We start from the raw sequence: 17,202 nt of genomic DNA on the forward strand, positions 1-17,202 counted from the left end.
CCAGCTTCCAAACGTCCGATAGCCTGGTTTCTCTGAATTTGAGTTAGGCGTGGCATTGTTGACCAAGGAGTGGTAGGTCCAAGAATCGGCCACAGTTTTATACCCACTACAGTTCGTGACAGTTCGTGCATTTTCGATTTCGCGAGAAATGGGTGCATGATACACACATATTCGTTGAAATGGTGCGTTTTGGAGATTCGTTTTTTATGTTGCGTTTTTACTCGGGCCTTCTAAAATGCAACCAGGCTTCACTGCATGCTCAAACTCGTATCAATTTATGGTTCCGTGTTTGTTACCTATTTGCTTAAAACCACTTGCGTTTCTTTTGCGTGTGAGTATATATATATATATATATATACACACACACAGATTATTAAACGTGCATGTGTGTCAAACGGATTTTACGAAACGAGTGTCAGATTTCTTGTATTTCCTAAAGGAGAGCGAGGGTAATACATGAATTCTTACTTGAGTTTCGTGTACACCGTTATTTCTTAATCCTTATGAGCTTCCCCTTTAGAAAAATGCACGACCACAATATTGTTGAATGATGTCAACAATCTTTAGCTATGACGTCGTTTCTAGTGTCATTCCCACCTAACGTCACAATACCATTCGAATGCCGTCAACAATGCCATCCGGATGACGTCAAAATACATGATTGCTGCACATGAAGTGATATTTTCACAAGTGATAATATCTTTTTTTTATGAACTTGGTTAGAAATTTATGAAAACCCGTATACGTCCACATAGATTTCATTGTCAGTGCTCTTTCTCTTGGGATAAAAACAACTTCGGGGTGATTGACAATGGACATTTTTAAAGGGCAAAATGTGACAGGTGCCTAAACAGCTCAAACAAATATCGCTCAATATCGGACATCAATATTTTTTCATAATTACATTTTCTTTTTCTTCATTGTAATTCCTGCATTTTTATCAGCTGAATTGGTCATGTGTTATTGCATTCATTTCCCAATGAATGTTAAAAATTAAGCCACGGATACCGAAGCGGACGGCTTATATTACTACGCATTGTCGGGGAATCCCAATATCATACAGTCGAGGGAATTCCCTTTCTGCTCACGTGTATCGTCATGCACAGGACATACAGCAAAGTTCATGCATATTCATTGTCTAAACTACCCTTTGAGAGAAGTCCGAGAAGGAATGAAACAGCAAACGTGCAGACTCTCTCGTCTCTCGTTTTTTTTTGTCGCTCGCCTGGGTTCCACAAATTTCTTGTTTTCGGGTTTCACTTCTAACCCGCATTTTTCCAACTGTGTCTTCCCGTTCTAAGGGAAATAATGTTTGAATCTGGCGGTAACTGACCATGTCATTTTAAAAAAGCGCCATCTCCCGGACATGTTTTTCCGGTTCGTTACAGTCTGACATTTGCAGTTCTTCTTGCCCCTTGCCTTGATTGACAAATCCTATGAACTTTGTTTTGATCGCACTCTCCGTTGTTTGGCTACTGACTTTGTGGGCGGTCAAGTTATGTGCATAAATTAAACAAGCACCTGATTCATGTCACGCCACAGTATGTATTCCTACACCTGGAATGTTTATCAATCTCGTCTTTCTTGTCTGCTTTGAAATACAAAACTGTTGTCGGTAAAACAATTGTAGATAACACCTGTTTTCGTTGTCGAATTTATTTATAACGATTGACTGAGGATATTTTTCGGTTCATTGAGGTATGAATCGAAAAACCGATGTGCAAACGTTTTAAAGATTACCTCAATGAACCGAAAAGAAATCCAGTCAATCCTTAATTAATAATTAACAAGATTGAACTAACGTACGTACTATCATCCAAGAGTAAGTACACGTAGGTAAATCAATATCTTTGAAACGTTTTTGACAGACTGGGATAATTAAACATTACTAAATACGTATGTAAATCCCATGGCATTGATCAAAGTATTTGATAATTTACATAATAGTAATGCAGAGTAAATAAATATATAATGAAAACTATTTAGAACATTGAAACGAAATCCCATTTACAATGAAAACACTTTATCATTCAGAAGTCCAGTATCTATGCTGTGTAATTACAAGGCATATTACTATTTATTACCCACGTGGTGAAGATACAGGTGGTAAGATACTAAATCCGTAGGTCACACGTGTGTCGTACAAGGTTGACCTTGTTTTATTCGTTTTGATTGGATAACCGTGACCTCTGTCACACCGGGACTACCTTTTTCATTCATAAAAAATCGCGAGACGTCATTCATTTTGTAACTATACAAGGCAGAACTGAAGAAATTAATAATGAGAACGAGAGATATTTACAAACACTTTATTAAACCAAACAAAATAGTCACACGAATCAAATTCGGTTTGCATTCTATATAAGTTATGCATAGAGCTTTTACAGACATTAGGCCTACATATAATCGAGTTATATCCAATTTACGACTACCGATCAATAGAGCGAGGAGGGTCCCCCATGAGCGTGACGCACCCGACCACTTTCGCAACTTTCAACTTAATTTAACGTAAAAGGATAAGCGTGGTGAAATGAAGTCTGTTTAATTATCCGGACAGACTTACTTGGGATGATCCGGTTGTGCCATCAGTGTCCCTTTCGAAGCGTATTTTGTGGCGCTGTTTCGGGAGGTGTTGTTCATGAATGAACATACACGACTGCACGACCAGATACAAACCTTTCGAAAAATCCGTGGAAGTGTGCCTGACTTCTGATTTTGTGGCCCCAAACATCCCAAATGTGAACAATAACATTCCCTATCTCTAGCGTAAAAAGCTGTGAGTAGACCACGGTTGTCTTTTCTTATTCCGGTGGTGACCTTGCCCTTCGATCGTTCGAAGCTGTCACTGACATGCAAGCAGATTTTCGCGTCTTCAGTATAGGGTGGTACAGTTAACATGAATGTCTTTGGCGAACACTCTGATTTCCCTCTTCCAAAATGGTACGAACATGATATAAATTCAGCTGATAGATCAAGGAAACCGAATCATTTTGATTGCACAGACGGGACACTGGCAGTGCGAGTGACCGACTGTTGGTCCGATATTCAAAGCGGGGCGCTTATGTGACTTTTCAAATTTTAGGTGTCCTTCGTACTAACAACATGGCGCTTGAATTTCTTCAATAATGATCTTGAGCGTCGATGCTGTTTTCTTTGCAAACACAACTGCAGGCGCATGTTGTTAATGCGTATGCATATATCAATATTCATACGCAACCAGATTTTGCAACCGGTTTCAGTTTGGTTTGACAACAAACGAAAGTTGTTATGTATTTACACTTAAATATATATATTTAACGTGGGTAATAAATAAAATACCGCACTCATTCTCGTTAGATACCATTTTTACGAAACTCGTGAACTTTCTATGGTATCTAACGAGAATGAGTGTAGTATTATCTATTTCTGTTATAAGGATAACGCTCTTTTTCAGGGCATTATCATTTGCAGAAGCCTGAGGTCTTCCATTAACTTCCCGACGAAGGAGGGCGGTTGAAAGACCGAGGGCTTCTGCAAATGATATTGCCCTGAAAAAGAGCGTTACTGTTATTATAGCTAAAATGGATGGAATTTGTTATCAAATAAAAAGAAACAACAATATCGGTTTTGAAACATTTACTGCAATCGACACAAATGTTACTGACTCACTTTTACAAATATGGAAACGTCATAGAACAAACTAGATGACGTCACTATTGAACGTGACGTCACCTATTCCTATCCTATGACGTCACATAACGGGCGTGATAATGACCCGTATCAAGTTACAGTGCCCTGCTCATTTTTGATAACATGCGGGCGGTTTAATGGTAATTCTATCCATTTTAGCTATAATATTAATTGAACCATTCGAGACTCTAATGTGTATTGATAAAATATTAAAAATGCTGTTTAATCTTAGATCCATTTTGATGGCTTTCTCACGGTCACAGGGTATGGCCGCAACTGCGATGGAGACACATTGAGTAAAATTGAGTAAAGGTACTTAAAACTTCAAAGCATATAATGTTTTCACAATAAGGTAGTTGCGCCTCCCAATCAGAGACGGCGTGTAAATTGGAGTAGAGGCTAATTGTGAAATGTAAACTTGTTTTAACATTTCACAGTAACTTGTGTTTGTAAGTTACCATGCGAGTTTAATTTCATTTATTTCAGTACCAAGGTAAAAAAAAATAATGTGCCTTGTTCGCCAGGCAACAGTAGCCGTTTTCGCTTGATAGGGCGAGGTGACGTTTTCGCCAATCTGTGCCGTTTTGCTGAGGTGCCGTTTTAGCTATAAACCCCACGTTCGGTTTTGTGACCAACATCGTGTTTACAACGTTATGCACGAAACTGCATGTATACAGGAAGTGGACAGATTTGGTAGTGTGATGAGTGGGCAGCCATCTCCTAAACTGCTAGAACAGACTTGGGGCAAGTTCTGGGGAGTTTACGGCACAACGTCACACGGATGAAAATTTTCGGCCACACGTCCTTCCCATTTTGCAACAAGTTTAGTGAACGCCATTTTCCAACACAACACCCAACCTCACACAGCAAGACTGACATCAGCCTTTTTCGGGAATCGCAACATCCTGGTCCTGCCATGTCTCCAACTTTAAACCCTGTCGAACATTTATGGGATGCACTGGATCAACGACTGCGAGCACGTCAGCAACAACCACAGAACCTCCGACGGTTGGCACAAGCACTGCAGCCAGAGTGCCTAAACGTTCCTCAGACAACTATTCGGGATCTGATTGCCTCCATGGGACGACCATGACAGTCAGTTTTGGACTCTAATTGTGGCATTACTAGATATTAAGAACAGCTGACCTGACACCTTGTAAATCTACTGTTCCCTGTGTACCATATAGAACCTGTGTCAATTTCACTTTTACATATCTTTTTTTGTGTATGCAGAGTATACACTAGTCAGGGCATGTTATGACTTTCGAATAATAATAATAATAATAATAATAATAATAATAATAATAACGAAAAAGACCTATTCTGACAAACAGCCCCTGAAATATTTTCTTTTCGAGTAGGTTTTACTTATATTTTTACTGGCAAAAGAGGAAAATTTCATTTTGTTAGTTTACTTTGCATAAGCTTATTCTGTCATCATATAATCCAATATTTACAGAGTGGATTTTATGGATAATCACTTATTAGTTAAGAGAGGAAATATTAATTGTTTTCTGATGAGCTATTTTGTTTATTAATTGACCTTTTTATCTTTCAATTATAGCTAAAATGGATAGAATTATCATTAAACCGCCCGCATGTTATCAGGAATGAGCGAGCCACTGTAACTTGATAATACCTTCATATTGCTTGCCGACGGGCCGTTATCACGCCCGTTGTTAGGTGACATCATAGGATAGGAATAGGTGACGTCACGTTCAATAGTGACGTCATCTAGTTTGTTCAATGACGTTTCCATATTTGTAAAAGTGGGACAGTGACATTTGTGTTGATTGCAGTAAATGTTTCAAAACCGATATTGTTGTTTCTTTTTATTTGATAACAAATTCCATCCATTTTAGCTATAATAACAGTAACGCTCTTTTTCAAGGCATCATCATTTTCAGAAGCCTTCGATCTTTCAAAATTGCCCTCCTTCGTCGGGAAGTTAATGGAAGACCTCGGGCTTCAGCAAATGATAATGCCCTGAAAAATAGTGTTACCCTTATATCAGTCTTTATTCATTAAGTATTGAACGCCCTGGGCCCATTCTACATATCTAGAATCCACATAAAGCAATGTGTCTTATATTAAAAAAATGTAAAATAATAATGTTTTTTTAACATTATTATTTTACATTTTGGAACATAAGACACATTGCTTTTAACAAAAAAGTAGTTTTTACCTTTATTACCTTTTTTACTGGTTGATGACATTATCATTTTAGATTTATGAATGGTAGGAATGTGGAATATAATGTGATGTGAGAAATCAATGTAGTCTCAAGAAACAGCATTTATGTAATAATTTTATTGCATCGGACAGTTTCTTTGTCCTGTTCACAAAAACCGTGTCAACAACTTCATTAGACACTTAATATCACAGACTCTCTCACATAGGAACACATGTAAAAAATGTTAATTTAATATGCATTATTTGCTACCTTCATGCTTCTCAGTCCTGTAACACTCATGAATTTTCTTATTCACATGATGTGGCCATTTAAGAAGCTCCTACCATCTCTAAACTTATCTAAATATAGTCAATAAATAGTTTAACACCTTAAATGTTATGATTTTGGAATTTAAAACAAAATCATTTCTACATTGGAATAGAAATAATTTTTAGAAAGGAATACTAATTCACACCAAGTTTCTGCTGGAGCATGCCAAAAGGCAGGGCTAAGACACAGAAAAGTGCGAAGACACAAATGTATCAGGCCCATCAGTAGGAAACTTTGCTGTGTCATTGTTTCATACTGTGAGATGGAAAAAAGTCCTTAATGTACAGGTGACAACTATGGGCAGACAGAAATCAATGTCTGAAAATGTTTGTAGTCAATCTTCAAGACATCACAATATCACAACTGTCTGAAGTCGCAGAAGATGTAGACAGGTTACATGAAAGACTGAACGATAGTGGCCACCAAGATTGACCACTCAGGGTAGGATGCCTCTGTGTCACATCGTCAAACATGTGTATCAACTGCAAATTTAGCAAAACCAAGTTTTTAACGCTTGTAGTATTCACACATCAGTCCAGACGGCATCTTGATTCCTATTCCCACCAGCACATACATGTATGTATTTGCCATATTTTCCTTTCCCCAATTCCCTATCAAAATACATGTATAATAGAAACCTTTATGGAAAACTGGTCATGTTTCATCTTTAGAAAATCGTGAATCACTTAACTTTGTGCAGCATACATGAATGAGTAGGTGAGTGAGTGAGTGAGTTTGGTTTGATGCCGCTTTGAACAGTATTAGTTATATCACACATCTGCAGCATATATGAAACTGATACAAATTGATGACATAATTATATGTTAGAGTTAAGAAGATTAGATTTAATATATACAGAGATATATCAGATAGAACAAATATCAGGAAAGTGCACTTCTTCTTGTGGTCATTATCTTAATAATATGGTTGCTGTCGCCGATCTTCTCATCCTTCTTCACTGGCCTCTTCTTTCCTTCACTGTTTATTGTCTGGGGAGAACAAGTTTTAATATCTACAAGCATGTCATAATTAGACATCAAAGTTTTATTTAAAAGCAAATTTCTCAAACATGTTTTAGCATAACACTGCTATTTACAACTGTTTAAAACACAGGCTATAAACCACCAGCAACCAATGCTAGGCCACCTTGCTGTGGATCATGGGGACTTACTGTGTCTCAGCTTCCAGCACGATACCCCAGCAGGATTTATGTCATCACCTTCGCTACTGGTAGTTGGTCACAATACCAGCAATGAGTTGACTTAAAACACTGGCTGATGATAGTTACATCGCGTTAGATATGAATTGCACGTCACACAGGTGGATAATAATTTTACCGTACTTTAACCTCCTGGGCACAGCCTTCAATAATCTCTGTTGATAAAAGCATCGCACCATATTTAAAAACAAGCTGTTATTCAGATACATATGTAGAATTTATGAAACAGACCAATTCTTTCAACTAGTTTAAAAAGAGATTCCTCACAAGATACAGAGTCTACCTGATTAAAATCAAATCTTTTACTCCAATTCGATCACATCAGATGACTTTTCTAATCAGTCAATCATAGTGGAGGCTTGATTGTGAGCAGCATATCTGATTTCCGTATTGCAAAAACAAATGTAAATGGGCAGTTCCTAATGTAGAATAATACTTGTTGTGCTATATATGTTGTAAATAATTTACACTCTGTTGCACCTGAAACCCAAAAGGGCTTACTAGCAAGGGAACATTTACATTTTGTATGAGTTTTTTTTTATACAAAGATTTCTGAATCTGGTACCAAGGTGGCAAAGAACTGAAGCTGTATAATTTAAAACAGCTGACATCTGATTGGCTCACAAACCCAAGTGTCCTTCATTTTGATTGGGCAAAGTTCAGTCAGGGTTTATCTGATGTGACCTTTACAGAGTTTGTCAGATCTTGACTGAGAGAGCTATCAAATTGGAGAAGATGCTTCAATCATTTGCATTATTTCACACAATTTTGAAAAGCTTTTTAAATTATCTTTTCAGGAATCACATGGCCTGAAGAACTAAAACTAAATGAAGTGATAAAGTGACTTGGATTTGTTCATGACACGGGATTGGGGATCTTTTCATCAAGACTGTCATTTACCACTGAATATCTAAAACTAGCCCATGTTTTGTAGTATTTGTTATTTTAGAATAACAACATTTGCTCAGTCAGCAACTAAAACACAAATTGACACGGTAGAAGGTAAGGGGTAAAATGCCATGAATAACTTTTTTTCAAAGCCTTTTCAATGTCAGAAAACAAGGTCAAGGCATTCTGTCCATTTAGATACATCTAAATGCTATATTAAAAAGAAAAACAGATCATACTGATAATGATTCCTCAAAAATCATGCATGCGTAATGCAATATATATGCACAAAAATACAAAGACAAAAACAATTTTTATTTCATATTTTGACATTGTGCAATGTAGATATTTATTGAAGTAGAGGAGAAAAAGCATAACAATGAAGGCCAGTCCTTTCTGCAGTATCATACAATGACATACATGGATGTCCAGTTGCATGGTCTCATCTTTGGTTGATCAGAAAACAAAAGTAATGAACTGTTGTTCTTCATTTTAGCTCAGTTAGATAGCCTTAAGGTATTAGTAAGTCTAGTCTTCTTAGGGCAAGTCAACAGATGCCTTCTGCCAGTGAACCAGAATAAACAAATGCCATGAAGAGGTTTTTAAAAAAAATAAGCACTTCTGGTTTCGGAACAAAACATGTTTACTTTGAAAGACCCTAGAACCAGAAAGTACCATAGCTCTAGCTCAGTTTAGAACAAACCTACTATTAGTACTTTAAGGATTTGTATTATGTGATACCTGGTTTGGAAACCACTTTCTTACTGCATGAGAATCATAAACTTTAAAGTCAAATGTTTTAACTCAGTTAACAACAAAGTTGTTGGTGGTAATGGTACTTGATTAGCAGTATGTCACATTCATCCATATGTATTATATTTTTGTGTCAAGAGAAGCGTAAAAATATATATATCAACACAAGGTTCACTGCCTCTGCAGTCGGAGGACCAGAGACACAAAAATAAAAAGGCATTTTCACTAATTTTCACTATTATATCTTTCACTATATTCCAGTGATGTCTTTGGAAGCAATTAATCAAAACATATGCTGAACCAGTCACCTATGACTTAAGTCATAGAACAAGAAAAGATTGGCATTTGATGACCCGTTCAAGGTCACTATGTTGCTTTAAATGAAATAGTTTTTTTTATCAATAGCCTTCAGCCTTTAAACTTAGATGTGTGGATTTTTTGTATGCACTGGATATTCAGTCTACATACATTGTGGACAATTGGACAAAATCAGACCACTGGCTCTTGAGTGACAGTTGATGAAAAAAACTGTGTATTTGAGCTGGGAAACCTCTATACAAGCCTGGAACAGACTGCAGAAACAGGAAATGTTTGGTGTAGCATGTATGGAAATGTACCCTGAATAATGTAAAATGCCTACTGATCTCTTGAATCCAAAATAGCAACCGATAATACTAAACAATTGTGAAGTTTGACAGTTGTAAGAATGAGCGGTTGAGGAGCAATATATTAGAATATGTTGTTTTCATTGAATTCTGTTTTAACTGCTTCGTCTTAGTTTTGAGAATTTCCTAGTGCTCTCAACAATCATAGTCTACATACACATACAAATTGGACAAAATCAGACCACTCGTTTCTGAGTTACAGATGGATAAAAAACAGTCTATTTGAGACCTTAACCACCAATTTTTGACAGTTCAACGGATAAAAGAAAGAAACCATAGATATGATGGGCAGAAGAAGGAGTTCTCTATGAGACTGTAGCTGCTTTATCCTTTGTTCTATGGTCAAAAGGATGAAGGTTCTGGCGTCAACCAGGCCTAGGCTATCTCATGCAATGGACAGGGTGATCGCTATATTTCCCTGTTTTTCAAACCGAGGGGATAAAAAGTGAATCTCCTGAAATACATGCACATGGAGGAATCTGATAATGCGACACACCTATGGATATGCATTCAATTGCACCCATGAAGATCTTGTTTAAAATATGTCTTCAGCAACCCATACTTGCCGTAAAAGGTGACTATGCTTGTCGTAAGAGGCAGCTAACGGGATCGGTGGTCAGACTCGCTTACTTGGTTGATGTATGTCATCAATCCCAATTGCGTGGATTGATGCTCACGATACCAATCAATGGATTGTCTGGTCCAGACTCGATTATTTACAGACTGCCATCATTTAGCTGGAATACTGCTGAGTGCGGCATTAAACAACAAACAAATGTATACAACTGAGACATATTTCATTTTTATTTATGTAGACAATTAAAATATATTTTGGGTTTAAAAGTGTGGAATTCAGACATAAAGGATAAGACCATATAAGCACTCATGGTCATTCATGATGTATCACTGAATCAGGGAACATCTTTTACAGGACCTGACAATACAGATATATCATTGACTAGGCTGCCAGATTTACTGCCCTTACACTAGCTTATTGATAATGGTGAAGGCTGCACTGCTTTACCATCTGTAGGTGTGACAGCAGCATGTACCGTTCCTGTAGCCAATGCCACATGCCGGTTAGTTTAAATGGAAACAACACTCCAAGTTTGAACGTCTTGAGATGTGGATGAATATTTTCTTCTCAGATTCAAAATTTGCTTATTATGGAATTTCGTCTGGTTTGACTTGTGTCCGGTGCTATTCTCGCAGCGTGAAGCGACACCTATCAGTGTCACTAAACATGATGATTTACCATATAAATTGTATTTCCTGTTCTGCTAAGCATTGTTTTATATGCAGAAATAAAGATTACCATGTGTATATTCTCATAAACTAAGTCGGAAATAGCAATCAGCTGTACACACGTTTTCTCCGAATCTACCGGTGATTCAGTTAAAAAGCATCCAATGATACAACTTCAAAGAATTTTGATGCAATGGTCGGTAGAAATTGTATCTGAAATTATTGTTTTATCAGGAATAATATATTCCAATATCTTGTTACTTTAGTTGCAGCTTTTAGGATATATATTTAAAATAACAAGAACCACAAGCGTAGCACTTTGGAACAGGTGACTGCTATTGAATATTTGAATAAAATTAACAAAATATATTACAAATAGTCCAGATATAGAATGAACACGTTTTTATGACCAGACGGTATAATAATGGGATTGAACTGCGTACTTCAGTTCGGATTTGTTGACTGCTATTTCCAGTGTTACCTGCTCTCTGTGATCAGCTGATAATGATTTTTTATTTTTTTATATTAAAAGTGTAAGTTAGTTTTGGGAGCCAGGCGTTACTGCCCGCTACAACCGAGTTGGTGCTATATTGAATGGTGCAGTAGCGAGGTAACACTGTACTTTTGCGTTCCATATTGATATATAGGCCCATGTGTATCGTGTATTGTATTGTGGTGCAAGTATCAATGGCATCGGAATATCGGTGTATCGTTCCAACCTTACTAATTATACCTGTAATAAAGTCATTAACTGAGCATCAAGTGAATGACGACAAATACCCAGGTGGTGAGTTATTCCATGAAAAATTGGTGACAAGAAGGTAGTGGTACACATATTTTCTGTATACCAACCTACATAATTGTATATACACATTTACACAAGCAGATGAATTTGAACGATGAAAGGCTGTAGTAAGCATCATCCAATCAAATGCGAGGATTCAAGGGGGTTTCCAGTTGGCCCCTCCGCTGGTCAGAATCCCAGTTTTTTGGGTTGCTGGCGCTAATTGGGTTCTGGTGATTACACGGGACCAAAAAAATGGCCACGTCTAGACGACTGAAAGTTGGAGCGTTGTTGGACCGACTGTGTCAGTACGCCTAGCAGGTTAGTGAAGGGGACATAAATAGAAAAAGATCACCCATTACCAAAGAAATACATATTTTATCAAGATATTCTTCAATTGTACACAATGTTAAAGCATAATATTCTCAGAAACTATACCATTTTTGTAGTATCTGTACCACAAAAATGGGGTTTAAAATAAAAAGAAAGGTATTCTTTGCTTTTAGTTTTATAAAGAATATTATAGTGATCCAGTTAAAACTTGAAGATACCACTGATTTAAGATTATAAGAAAGTATCGGTATTAGGGATCAGCATCGGCCATAATTGATAATGCTGATGAAAAGAAGTTTGACTTTTTTCTGGTCTACTTGGTGGAACTATGAGGACTATTGTTTCAAAAAAATAAGTTGGAAAGAACAGAATGGAGGCGTAAATATAATGCCCCTGGCATATGTGTAGGGCATAGTGATCATCCAAAACACTGATGGTAATAAACATACCTCTGCTCGGACAAAGTCCCCAGTGAGAAGGTTGACTGGATAATGCAACATGATAACGTGCAGTTGGTCAACTGTTGTGCCTGGCTTCAGGGAGATGCAGTCTCTCAGTATCACACCTTCCCCAACACTGGGACCTTTGCCTATTGAGCGTAGCGTGTCCAGACACTGCACTGGGAAGGCGTATGTTGGTTGCTTGAGACTGACAGCCTTACACAAGGCTTGGTGGACATTGGTGGAACCATAGCTGTGAGCAACAACAAAATCAATGTTGATTATTGTGATATCTATTCAATAAAATACTCCTGATGGAATAGGTCAGAACAAATAATCTACAACCATACTATATGTTCATCCATTGTTCATGACACAACTAACTGTTCTGTCACCAAAACAACAGGCTGACTGATAGGTTGACTGAGTGTGTTGGTTGGGTTGACAGGGTGTGTTGGTAGGGTTGACTGGGTGTGTTGGTAGGGTTGATGGAGTGTGTTGGTAGGGTTGACTGAGTGTGCTGACAGGGTGTGTTGGTTGGGTTGACTGGGTGTGTTGGTAGGGTTGACTGGGTGTGTTGGTAGGGTTGGCTGGGTGTGTTGGTAGGGTTGGCTGGGTGTGTTGGTAGGGTTGACTGAGTGTGTTGGTAGGGTTGACTGGGTGTGTTGGTAGGGTTGACTGAGTGTGTTGGTAGGGTTGACTGGGTGTGTTGGTAAGGTTGGCTGGGTGTGTTGGTAGGGTTGACTGGGTGTGTTGGTAGGGTTGGCTGGGTGTGTTGGTAGGGTTGACTGTGTGTTGGTAGGGTTGACTGAGTGTGTTGGTAGGGTTGACAGGGTGTGTTGGTAGGGTTGACTGAGTGTGTTGGTAGGGTTGACTGAGTGTGTTGGTAGGGTTGACAGGGTGTGTTGGTAGGGTTGACTGAGTGTGTTGGTAGGGTTGACTGGGTGTGTTGGTAGGGTTGACTGAGTGTGTTGGTAGGGTTGACTGAGTGTGTTGGTAGGGTTGACAGGGTGTGTTGGTAGGGTTGACTGGGTGTGTTGGTAGGGTTGACAGGGTGTGTTGGTAGGGTTGGCTGGGTGTGTTGGTAGGGTTGACAGGGTGTGTTGGTAGGGTTGGCTGGGTGTGTTGGTAGGGTTGACTGGGTGTGTTGGTAGGGTTGACTGGGTGTGTTGGTAGGGTTGACTGAGTGTGTTGGTAGGGTTGACTGAGTGTGCTGACTGGGTGTGTTGGTAGGGTTGACTGGGTGTGTTGGTTGGGTTGACAGGGTGTGTTGGTAGGGTTGATTGGGTGTGTTGGTAAGGTTGACTGAGTGTGTTGGTAGGGTGTGTTGGTGAGTGAGTGAGTGAGTATGGTTTTACGCCGTTTTTAGCAATATTCCAGTAATATCACGGCATTGGTGGAACCATAGCTGTGAGCAACAACAAAATCAATGTTGATTATTGTGATATCTATTCAATAAAATACTCCTGATGGAATAGGTCAGAACAAATAATCTACAACCATACTATATGTTCATCCATTGTTCATGACACAACTAACTGTTCTGTCACCAAAACAACAGGCTGACTGATAGGTTGACTGAGTGTGTTGGTTGGATTGACAGGGTGTGTTGGTAGGGTTGACTGAGAGTGTTGGTTGGATTGACAGGGTGTGTTGGTGTGTTGGTAGGGTTGACTGGGTGTGTTGGTAGGGTTGGCTGGGTGTGTTGGTTGGATTGACAGGGTGTGTTGGTAGGATTGACTGAGTGTGTTGGTTGGATTGACAGGGTGTGTTGGTGTGTTGGTAGGGTTGACTGGGTCTGTTGGTAGGGTTGACTGAGTGTGTTGACTGAGTGTGTTGGTAGGGTTGACTGGGTGTGTTGGCAGGGTTGACTGGGTGTGTTGGTAAGGTTGATTGGGTGTGTTGACTGGGTGTGTTGGTTGGATTGACAGGGTGTGTTGGTGTGTTGGTAGGGTTGACTGGGTCTGTTGGTAGGGTTGACTGAGTGTGTTGACTGAGTGTGTTGGTAGGGTTGACTGGGTGTGTTGGCAGGGTTGACTGGGTGTGTTGGTAAGGTTGATTGGGTGTGTTGACTGGGTGTGTTGGTTGGATTGACAGGGTGTGTTGGTGTGTTGGTAGGGTTGACTGGGTCTGTTGATAGGGTTGACTGAGTGTTGACTGAGTGTGTTGGTAGGGTTGACTGGGTGTGTTGGTAGGGTTGACTGGGTGGGTTGGTAGGGTTGACTGGGTGTGTTGGTAAGGTTGATTGGGTGTGTTGACTGGGTGTGTTGGTAGGGTTGACTGGGTGTGTTGGTAGGGTTGACAGGGTGTGTTGGTAGGGTTGACAGGGTGTGTTGGTAGGGTTGACTGGGTCTGTTGGTAGGGATGACTGGGTGTGTTGGTTGGGTTGACAGGGTGTGTTGGTAGGGTTGACTGGGTGTGTTGGTAGGGTTGATGGAGTGTGTTGGTAGGGTTGACTGAGTGTGCTGACAGGGTGTGTTGGTTGGGTTGACTGGGTGTGTTGGTAGGGTTGACTGGGTGTGTTGGTAGGGTTGGCTGGGTGTGTTGGTAGGGTTGACTGAGTGTGTTGGTAGGGTTGACTGGGTGTGTTGGTAGGGTTGACTTAGTGTCTTGGTTGGATTGACAGGGTGTGTTGGTAGGGTTGGCTGGGTGTGTTGGTAGGGTTGACTGGGTGTGTTGGTTGGGTTGACAGGGTGTGTTGGTAGGGTTGACTGGGTGTGTTGGTAGGGTTGACTTAGTGTCTTGGTTGGGTTGACAGGGTGTGTTGGTAGGGTTGGCTGGGTGTGTTGGTAGGGTTGACTGGGTGTGCTGACTGGGTGTGTTGGTAGGGTTGACTGGGTGTGTTAGTAGGGTTGGCTGGGTGTGTTGGTAGGGTTGACTGAGTGTGTTGGTAGGGTTGACTGGGTGTGTTGGTAGGGTTGACTGAGTGTGCTGACTGGGTGTGTTGGTAGGGTTGACTGGGTGTGTTAGTAGGGTTGGCTGGGTGTGTTGGTAGGGTTGACTGAGTGTGTTGGTAGGGTTGACTGAGTGTGCTGACTGGGTGTGTTGGTAGGGTTGACTGAGTGTGCTGACTGGGTGTGTTGGTAGGGTTGACTGGGTGTGTTGGTTGGGTTGACAGGGTGTGTTGGTAGGGTTGACTGGGTGTGTTGGTTGGCTTGACAGGGTGTGTTGGTAGGGTTGGCTGGGTGTGTTGGTAGGGTTGACTGGGTGTGTTGGTAGGGTTGATGGAGTGTGTTGGTAGGGTTGACAGAGTGTGTTGACAGGGTGTGTTGGTTGGGTTGACTGGGTGTGTTGGTAGGGTTGGCTGGGTGTGTTGGTAGGGTTGACTGAGTGTGTTGGTAGGGTTGACTGGGTGTGTTGGTAGGGTTGACTGAGTGTGCTGACAGGGTGTGTTGGTTGGGTTGACTGGGTGTGTTGGTAGGGTTGACAGGGTGTGTTGGTAGGGTTGGCTGGGTGTGTTGGTAGGGTTGACTGGGTGTGTTGGTAGGGTTGGCTGGGTGTGTTGGTAGGGTTGACTGGGTGTGTTGGTAGGGTTGACAGGGTGTGTTGGTAGGGTTGGCTGGGTGTGTTGGTAGGGTTGACAGGGTGTGTTGGTAGGGTTGGCTGGGTGTGTTGGTAGGGTTGACTGGGTGTGTTGGTAGGGTTGACTGGGTGTGTTGGTAGGGTTGACTGAGTGTGTTGGTAGGGTTGACTGAGTGTGCTGACTGGGTGTGTTGGTAGGGTTGGCTGGGTGTGTTGGTAGGGTTGACTGGGTGTGTTGGTAGGGTTGACTGGGTGTGTTGGTAGGGTTGACTGAGTGTGTTGGTAGGGTTGACTGAGTGTGCTGACTGGGTGTGTTGGTAGGGTTGACTGGGTGTGTTGGTTGGGTTGACAGGGTGTGTTGGTAGGGTTGATTGGGTGTGTTGGTAAGGTTGACTGAGTGTGTTGGTAGGGTGTGTTGGTGAGTGAGTGAGTGAGTATGGTTTTACGCCGTTTTTAGCAATATTCCAGCAATATCACGGCGGGGACACCAGAAATGGGCTTCACACATTGTACCCATGTCGGGAATCGAACCCCGGTCTTCGGCGTGACGAGCGAACGCTTTAACCACTAGGCTACCCGACCGCCCCTGGGTGTGTTGGTTGGGTTGACAGGGTGTGTTGGTAAGGTTGATTGGGTGTGTTGGTAGGGTTGACTTAGTGTCTTGGTTGGATTGACAGGGTGTGTTGGTAAGGTTGGCTGGGTGTGTTGGTAGGGTTGACAGGGTATGTTGGTAGGGTTGACTGGGTGTGTTGGTAGGGTTGACAGGGTGTGTTGGTAGGGTTGACGGAGTGTGTTGGTAGGGTTGACTGAGTGTGTTGGTAGGGTTGACAAGTAGTACATACTCACACATCTAACACATTCTCCTGGACATGCTGCAGTGTGAGTCTGTGCCCCTCTGTGACGTCCAAGCCACAGACCGCGAAGGAGTTACTGCCGCAAGCGTAGTCGATGACCCCTGCCCTGTGTAGGTGCTGGAGCCGACACTCACTGCGAGCACTCACAGGAATACATGGCAGCCCGGGATGAGCGTACTGCAGCCTGAAAACAGACATCACAAATTACACACAAATATACCACATTACAACTGTCACTAAAACTCTGTATTCAACATCAGTGAGGACCCAGAGAGGGCACTCACATCTCGATCTGTCTGTCATAGGAAGCTCTTGAATGGTGTAGGT

General features: G+C 40.9%; 1 protein-coding gene across 4 annotated transcripts in view; it reads right to left on the reverse strand.

The window, feature by feature from the left end:
* Positions 1–5,945: 5,945 nt before the first annotated feature.
* The window catches only part of LOC139468113 (uncharacterized), a 30,766-nt gene continuing 19,509 nt past the window's right edge, over positions 5,946–17,202 (reverse strand). For 2 of the 4 annotated variants that reach the window (XM_071249850.1, XM_071249852.1), the window contains 3 exons: positions 16,868–17,059; positions 12,509–12,752; positions 5,946–7,161 (listed from right to left, as the gene is read on the reverse strand). In XM_071249850.1, coding sequence (XP_071105951.1) covers positions 7,054–7,161; positions 12,509–12,752; positions 16,868–17,059 — 544 coding nt within the window. In that variant the 3' untranslated portion in view covers positions 5,946–7,053. The remainder of the gene's footprint in view (positions 7,162–12,508; positions 12,753–16,867; positions 17,060–17,202) is intronic. The other 2 variants (XM_071249851.1, XM_071249849.1) reach the window with 1 other exon arrangement.

Source organism: Haliotis cracherodii, unplaced genomic scaffold (assembly GCF_022045235.1).
Source record: "Haliotis cracherodii isolate W230 unplaced genomic scaffold, xgHalCrac1.p SCAF_2, whole genome shotgun sequence".
NCBI classification, from domain to species: domain Eukaryota; kingdom Metazoa; phylum Mollusca; class Gastropoda; order Lepetellida; family Haliotidae; genus Haliotis; species Haliotis cracherodii.